Source organism: Pteropus vampyrus, unplaced genomic scaffold, assembly GCF_000151845.1.
Source record: "Pteropus vampyrus isolate Shadow unplaced genomic scaffold, Pvam_2.0 Scaffold133, whole genome shotgun sequence".
In the NCBI taxonomy this organism is placed as follows: domain Eukaryota; kingdom Metazoa; phylum Chordata; class Mammalia; order Chiroptera; family Pteropodidae; genus Pteropus; species Pteropus vampyrus.
The window spans coordinates 3,685,364-3,694,056 of record NW_011888914.1 but is presented as its reverse complement, the minus strand read 5'-3'; the positions used below and the strand labels follow the sequence as shown (position 1 = coordinate 3,694,056).

Sequence of the window (8,693 nt, the reverse complement as noted above, 5' to 3'; positions counted from 1 at the left end):
CTCAAAACTCATCACTTCCTAATTATTTTACTACATTTTACTATTACCTATACTCCTGAAGTTACCTACATCTATTATATTTATATGGTGAAAATACTGTTTAATAGTGTGTTGCCACCCATTTCTTCCCACTCTGCATTCAGTGACATCAAGTTGGTAGCTTGAAATTAGCCATGATAGGCATATTTACATTACAGAATTTGGCAAATGCTACCAATCAGGCTTGAATTATTGTTTATTGATTGTCTAAACTTAGGAAAGTGATTGTCTAGACTTATGAGAGCAGATTAAACCGAAAAATGTGTTGTCTATCGCCATTGCATGTCAAAGTTCTAAAATGTATCCAAAAAATGGGAATCAGGTCGAAGGAGAAGACTTTGAGAAGAATGCATTATCTATTTCTCTGACTTCTACCAGAGAAATAATTTTTATTATAGTAAAGTTTTTCAACTGAAACATAACATACAGGATAGGGCATAAATCATAACTATCAGCTGGAGAATTTTCCCCAAGTGTATTTTCAAGACTGAATAATTCTTTAAACTTTGTACTCATGTGTACAGTTAGTTTTACTTGATGTCGAAAAGTTGGAAGCTCCCGAAAAGTTAGAAGCTAGCTCTTTGCCAGAAAGCAAAGAGCTGTTGTGGAAACAGTGATTTTCTTGGTTAAAACAAATGATTTGCTTTCCTTCCATGCTTCCGGTGTAAAAGAGTGCCACGGGTGAAAAGGCGCGGGGTGCGGCGCGGGGTGCGGCGTGGGGGAGTGGGGCGGGGCCTGGAAGGCCCTTACCGAAGGCTGTAGAGAACTTTCCCATCCGGCTGGACCCGCAGCATGACGTTGTCCGTGGTGGTGTCGTGGATGAAGGAGCGCTTGGAGTGCACAAAAAACATGTCGGGGACCCAGATCTTCTTCACCAGCCGGCCGTCAAACGTCATGCTGAGGTTGTTGGTGCTCGGGAAGGACAGCCTCTCATCCTTCCAGTAGTGCCTCAGGTAGAGGGTCATCGTGAAGTCCTGGGGCCAGAGGGTAGAGAGGGGAACTCCACACACTGAACCCATGGGGTATCAGCAGGACATTCTCTACTTCCGTGGAGCCATCACCTAGCTGGGAAATGAAACTGAGCACCGTGAAATCTTGCTTCTAGTCCCTGCGGTTTGCTGCAGTAGGAGGAAGAGGACACTGCAGAAGAACTCAGCAAGAGGCCTCTAAAGAAAGGTGTCCCTGAGCTCCTCATCATTCCCTGTCATAGCCTCCACACTGAGAAGGCTGCTACTGCCAGCACCGTGCCCTTCCGCCTGAGGGCTCCCAGGCCGACACACAGGGCAAACTGGAGGTGCCAGAGTTAATGCCTCTGGAAGCAGCCTTTAGCCAGAGAGGGGAGCTGGGGAGTGAGGCAGGTGGACAAGTGCCCCAGCTCCCTGGCTCCTCGGTTGAAATAATCCCGAGGTGTGTTCTGTCCTGACTCCCAGAGTACCCCAGTGGGACAGCATTTCATATCCTGGTAGTAACTGGTTCGATGGCATAGCCACTTTTGCTTCCTTCCCTTCCTTCTCTCACCTCTCGACTCTTTTTTTGTGTTTCCTGGCATTGACTCCCAGATAAACTACTTGTGCTAGAATACTGTCTCAGGTCTGCTTCTTGGGGAACCCAAACTAAGATAAGGCCCTAAAAAGTCCTATAAGTCAAGGAGTTCTAGAATGTTTATATATATATAAACCCACTAAAAAGGGAGAACTGGGGGAACACATCTGCTTCTTTTGTGTTTCCACAACAGGACAGAATCCTTAGTAGCAGAATGTGCTTGGCTATTTGGCAGCTGCAACTTTGGACCCTGCTGTTTATGTTTGAGAGCCTTTGCCCAGAGAACGCATCCCTTTGCCAAGAGACTGGTCCCTGGAGGGGGAAGATCAACTTTGTCATCTGGCTCTGTTTCATACCAATTGGGTGGCTTTTGGCAAGTGTCTATACCTCCTTGACCCATCTGTAACAAGAGGTGTGGAAATGCCCACTCCCTGGGGAGTTGTGAGACTCAGCGAATTCAGGTGTGCAGAGCTCTGCCCCAGAGCAGGTCCTGTGTGGATCCCCCTGCCCGCAGCCCCGGAAAGAGAAGCACTTACCATGTCGACCTCTGATATACTGTCCAGACTCTCCACCTGCACATCCACACCAACAGGAATGGCCGGGCCTGTGGGCAGGGTGTGGCAAAAAGCATTTATTCTTTTTACTTGAACTTTTACTGTGGAAGAGATAGGCCTAAGAAACATTTTATTTGGAACCTTGGTGTCACGTCAGAGTTGAAGGTTTGGTGTTCTCACATGCCAAGATGAAGTCAAACCAGAGAGAAAAAGGGGTGGAATCATAGGCTGGCTCTCTAGACTATTCCAGCAAAGGTAAAATTAATTTTTTTTTGTCTGAATCATCCCAGGTGATTCTGAAACAAGGAGATTAATATATGTATGGTTATACATGCTCATCTAAAGGTACAATGAAGACCAAGGCCAAAGCTGATCAAAACTAGTTCTGATCTAAGGAGTTACTCCTTAGCATGAGGTCATCCACTTTATTTTATATATTTTCCTCCTGATTTTTCACCCTCTTTCATCATGGAAGTCAACGTCTCTGTCTGGCCACGAGGAAAGCATTGCTTGATAAATAGGCACCCATAGCCAAAGTCATACTCAGATGATTTTCCAGGGCCATAGAGCTGCATCTTTGCCACATGACAAAGTAGCTTCCAGGGGGGACATGATACACAAAGTTGGTCTTGAAACCATTCAATTTTTTTTTGGCATTTCTAGGCCATGAAAACTTAATATTCATAAAGGGTAAAAAAAATTCTGAAGAAAGTAGATTGCTGCCCTTTTCCCTCCCTGCTTCCAGGCACGTAGGGCAAGCACGAAGCACATTTAGATCATTGTGGAGTGAAAAAGTGAATTTGGACCCAACAGCAACAGACTATAGGCTAGAGACTCCCTTCTAGAACCTGTTTATTCTTTGGGTGAAGGTGACTGGAAGAAATAAAAGGTATGAGAATGACTTCTAAAATAAATATTTTTTCCCAGGGGGGAAAAAACCCATGAGGACAAAAACCCTATTTAACACTAAGAGGGCTGAAATCTCACAGCTGCAGGCTAAGCTTTAAAGGGCTTTGGCAAATGATTATTTTCTCAAGCTATTTTCATTTAATTAAACTCAGCAGACCACACTGCCCTTAGATATGTACCCAGGGTTCTGTCTGTCAGCTCCCAGATGAGAACAAATTTAGTCCAAGGTTGTTATTTTGGAGAATTTTCAGGAGGCAGCTTTGGGCAGCAGTTGCCCCATCTTCCTCTTGCCCCTCCGACAGCTAGCTGCTAGCCTCACTAATCCTGAGCCATCCTTGTCAGGAGCAGTGGCCTGAAGATAGCTTGGCTGGCCTGGTCTGGCCACTGACTAGTGGGCACCTCATGAGAATTGTTCAGCAGAGCCCGGGCCGGACTGGGCAGGGCAAATGCTCAGAAGATGCTGTGAGCTCGGTGCCTTGTTCATTGAGCACAGAGACAGACTTGATCAGGGGAGAGCAAAGCTAATTGATTTCTGCTCATAGACAGGCAGCCAGACAGACATGAAGAAAGAAGACAGCTCCCATGAGTACACGTCTCATACCTCCAAAGCCAGGCCTCATGCTAAAATCATGGTCATCTATCCTCAGAAGCTGCTCTGACTTCGTCAGTGGTGATTTGGTGATGTCTGGGCTTCGTTTCAGAATTGGGCTGCAGAAGGGGAAAAAAAACAGGTTGATCACATATTCTAATTAAGCCATATTTTAAAAATTTGCATTCAGACTTAACCTTGACAGGTTCGATGGGATATGTTATCTCTTCTTTTAAGCTACTAGATATCCTCTCTTCCTTTCTCCAGCTTTCTGGATAAATGAACTGACTCAGGTCTAAGACAGTGATTTAGAACCATGTCTGTCTGAGGAGCTTTAAAAATACAGGTTTCTAGGCCCCACTTCAGATTTTCTGATTTGAGCAGTTTGGGAATGGGGCCTGGACATGAGTATTTTTTAGATCTTCCTAGATGACTTTAATGTGTAAGAAAGGCCGAGAACTGCTGGTCTCAGCCTTATTAATAAGTCCAAACTCCCCCAAAGCTCCTTGGCCGTTCTGGGAGGTTTTGAGCCTAAGAGGAAGGACAATGAGTGTGGGCAAACCCGGCACTCTGACCTCTGTTGGCCTCTGTAGCGGGAGAATGGACTTTCCCTTGGGTCAAATGCCAACCATCCTGGCTCCTTGGGAGGGAGTTTTTTGTGCTTTTACTTCTGAATTGCACCTAGGGACATTTTGTTTTCACTTTTTCTAAATAGGTAATATATTTGCAAGGTTTGACAATTTTTTGAAAAGAAAATGCAGTGAAAATTTGGTCTCCTACTTCTGCCTCCATTCACCCCAATCCTTCATCCACAGGTACCTCTCTTATTGGTTTCTTGTCTATCTGTCCAGACTTCCTGCAGGTACAAGTAAATACAAATACATATTTTAATTCTCCTATTTCTTCCAGTTTTATTGAGACATAATTGACACATAACATTATATTAGTTTTAGGTGTACAACATGATGATTTGATATATGCATGTGTTGCAAAATTACCACAGTAAGTTTAGTTAGCTTTCATCGCCTCAGATAATTACAATTTTTTTCTTATGATGAGAATTTTTAAGAACTACTCTCTTAGCAGCTTTCAACTATACAATATTATATTATTAATTATAGTCACCATGCTGTACATTCAATTTCCAGAACTTATTTATCTTATAACTGAGTATGTACATTTTGATACCCTTCACCCATTTCACCCATTTGACCCCCACTTCTGGCAATTACCAATCTGCTCTTTGTTTCTACTAGTTCTGTTTTTTTTCTACACATGAGTGAGAATCTAAAAAAATCCTATTGTATTTGCTATCATGTCGTCACATATGGTCTCCTATTTTATACACAAAGTTAACATGTTATATAAACTCTTCTTATGTTTCCTCTTTTCTTTATTTAATTATATTTTGGATTTTTTTTTTCCACATCAAAGTATCCCAAGCTTCTTGTGCTTTTTTTATACCACATAGTATTCCATTACATGGACGCACTGTAATTCACGTGACCAGTTCTCTGTTGGTAGACATTTGAGTTGCTTCCAGTCTTTTGCTATTACAAAAAAATGCTGCAATGGCCTTTAACCAGCTTCATTTACTCATCAACACCATCTGCAGAATCCACGGAAACAATTACCTACCTTCCCACCTCTTACTTATACTAACACCAGCCTGTTCTCCCAGGGTGCCGCCACCCACACACTTCCTTTCTCTTGGATGCAGGAGTGCCCAAACTTTGGCCTGCATCAGCATCTCCTGGAGAGCTTCTTCAAATCTAGATTCCTGAACATCTCTTTTCCTGGAAAGTTTCTGATTCAGTAGGTCTTGGCTGAGGCCCAAGAATTTGCTTCTCTAAGAGGTTCCTAGATGCCCTGATGGCTGCTGCTGGTCAAGGGACAGCACTTTGAGAACCATTGACCTAATGCATTTTATCCTCAACATGCACAGTTTCCTCCCTTAAAACTAGTTTAGTCCACCTTTAAGTACTTTGCTATCTTCTTTCTTGAAGAAACCCTTTATCACTGTGAGGGAAAAATGTGACTGGGAGACAGAAGAACAAGGCTGTGACTTCCACTCTGACACCGCCTGCTCTGCGCCTTTAGGCAACTCGTTTCCCTGAGACCTGAGACTCCCATTACCTCAGCTGATAAAAGGTAAAGCTCTGTGACCTGACAAGGGTGCCAAGAGCAAACTCTGAAGTGGCACACAAATGGAAGGAGCCATTGTCATTACTGAGCTGAAGTTTCCTTCTAAAGCAAGGAAATTACTTGGCTATGTGTAAAGCCAGATGAGTGATAGAGTAATTGGGGGGATCATTTCATAAACTATGTAAATGTCTAACCAATGTACTGTATATTTGAAACTAATAATAAAATAAAATAAAATGCTAAAAAAAAAAAAGAAAGAAATCTGGAAGAAGCAAGGAAGCATTCTTCCTTAGAGACTTCAAAGGAAGCATGGCCCTGCTGACACCTTCTTTTGGACTTCTAGCCTCCAGAACTATAAGAGAATAAATTTCTGTTATTTTAAGCCACCACATTTGTGGTAATTTGTTATGGCAGCCCTAGGAAATGAATATATACAGTCTTCTATAAAATAAAAACTATTTTCAATATACAAAACAAAATTAAAAAATAAAGTAAGAAAATTACTGTGCCCACAGCAGAGGAAGCGGCCCAGGGAAAGAATTTGAACTAGTGAATCAGGACCCAAGCTACATGGCTTACAGATCTAAGGTAGAAAAAAGCTGGGAACTTCAAGAGGAGGAAAGCCAGTCCCCATTGCCACCCAAATTCTCTCTTCTCTCCCAGTTGGAGCCAGGAACCCCGTCCCATCTTCTCCTTTTTGGTTCTCCCTTCTTCTTGTCCCCTACCCTCTGCTTCCTGCTCCATGATGGGGTTGAGGGTGCTGCTGAGAATCACTACAGCTGAGGTGTGGAGAAGAGACATCTTTAGCATGGTGTGCGTGTGCCCAGGAACATGCCTGCTTTGCTATGGACATCTTTGTGCTTCTCGGCTCTGTCTTTGAGGCCTACTATGAATGCTAAAAATAAAGGGATGCTAGAGACATTCTAGGTACTCAGATCAACAAAGTACCCCTCACCCTCCAGATATGCTCCATATCTAACTAGAATAAAATATAAAAGAAAAAAAAACTATGAAGCTGCAATGCATTAGTTTAGCTTTTTGATGAGCATTTCTCTAGTACCCACAGGTGCAAGGATTAGAGGATTAATTACTTAGAAGGCCTGATTTGAAGAGGTCTGACCTAAAACATCTCCCCCATTGGTCTACCCAGGCCCAAAACTGATGCCATCCTTAACTTGGGTCTACCATGAACCTGTTAGTACGGAGAGTAACGCCTTTCCAGGTTGACTATATCACTAGGGCAGCCTTGCCCTCGGCTTATGAATTCAGCCAAATGGGCACTGGCAGGAGATGAGAGAGTAGAGTGTTTATTTCTCCTTCTTTCCCTGCTTTTGTGCCAGGGAGTAGCAATGTCTGTGTTGCTCTGTGATTATCTATAATCACTGTACTTCAATAAGCTCCAATAACACTATTTCCCTTTCAGGCCTGTGGGTACTCATCTCATGGCTCCCTGCTGTTGCTAGTCCTTGAGGGTATTGGCACACCTGGTTGGTTCCCTGAAACCTGCCTACAGCTCTGTGAGTAGTCCCTTTATTTAATTTGGTTAAGCCCTTTTGAGTGCAATGCTGTTTTCTGCCAGGACTTGACTGATGCACAGGGGCACATCAGGACTGATGCATAGGGATTATGTCCTCTGTAACAAAATGGAGCAGAGACAAGCGTGGGCTCTGCGGGAGTGGGTCCAGGAGTGGGGAAGAGCTAACCCTGAAGGGAGGGCTGCCCTTGGGGGTTACATGCCATCACAATGGATAGTCAGCAGGGGCAGGATGAGGCCACAAGTCACCGAGGGCAGAGGCCTCTTCATCTTCAATACTTGGCACAGTACTGAACCCCCAGGGCTCATGGCACATATTAGGTGAAAGATGGAAGGAGTCAGCCCCTGAGATGGGTACCTGAAAAGGGAGGCAGGAAGGACCGAAAGAGGTGGTTGAAATGGAAATCGAGCCTGGCCCAGATTTATACTTTGGCTTTGGGCCAGCCTGAAACGGAACTAGACACTGACTAAAATTCTGAGATGCCACTACCTTTGCTTTCATGAAGCTTAGGTTCTAGCCTAGAAGAGGCTAGTAAATAGGGTACATAAAGTCTTTTCATTGTTGTTTAATATTTTAAAATAACTTAAAATTTTTGGAAAATAATTCTATGTATAAAGGAGAGGGTAATAACCTGAGCCATTCTTTATATATCCTTACAGTCAAGAAAGACAGAGACAGAGAGACAGAGAGACAGAAGAGAGAGGCAGATAGAAATGACACTGTAACTTGCTTTTAAATTCAAGTTGCAATGTATCATGAAATATTTTTCATGTCATTGGAATCTTTTTACCAGACAGGGATATAATTATTAATCTTGAAATGAAGGATAACACACAGCAGATAATAGGAATAGCTAATATTACTTGAGTACTTACTGTCTGCCAGGTACTGCGCTAACTCATATTCAATGTATTGACTTGGGTTAGTCCTCATAACAACCCTGTGAGGTAGGCCCTACCATTATCCCCGATTTATACCCAAAATGCTAAGACATAGAGGGTTTGAATAACTTATAAAAGTGATGGAGCCAGGAGTCAGATCCAAAGGGTCTGGCTGTGACAGTTGGAAGAAGGTTGGCCACAGTGTCTTGTTGGAAGATTTGGCTCCCATTGCCTAGAATTCGGGCTAGATGTGGAAGGTCGGGCTTATCTTTCCCCTCACATTGAAGCTATCATGTCCCTTGCACGAAATTGGTGCCCACTCACCTATTAAATGAGTTCATTTATTGAGTCCCTGGAAATTTATTGAAGAAGAAACAGACATGTCCCAAGTTTTGATGATAAAGGATGACATATGAGACAGCATTTTGGACTGAACAAGGGGGTACATTTTTTGAACACCCATTTTCATTCTGTCCTCTTGGAGAGAAGAGGTACTTCT

At 43.2% G+C, this 8,693-nt stretch overlaps 1 protein-coding gene across 4 annotated transcripts in view; it reads right to left on the bottom strand.

The window, feature by feature from the left end:
• Positions 1-8,693, bottom strand: part of GABRR1 (gamma-aminobutyric acid type A receptor rho1 subunit) — a 29,093-nt gene that overhangs the window by 11,222 nt on the left and 9,178 nt on the right. Inside the window, exons 3-7 of one of the 4 annotated variants that reach the window (XM_011367362.1) lie at positions 7,741-7,779; positions 6,614-6,664; positions 3,646-3,752; positions 2,118-2,185; positions 790-1,013 (exon numbers count right to left, since the gene is read on the bottom strand). In XM_011367362.1, the coding sequence (XP_011365664.1) occupies positions 790-1,013; positions 2,118-2,185; positions 3,646-3,664 (311 nt within the window). In that variant the 5' untranslated portion in view covers positions 3,665-3,752; positions 6,614-6,664; positions 7,741-7,779. The remainder of the gene's footprint in view (positions 1-789; positions 1,014-2,117; positions 2,186-3,645; positions 3,753-6,613; positions 6,665-7,740; positions 7,780-8,693) is intronic. The other 3 variants (XM_011367365.1, XM_011367364.2, XM_011367361.2) reach the window with 3 other exon arrangements.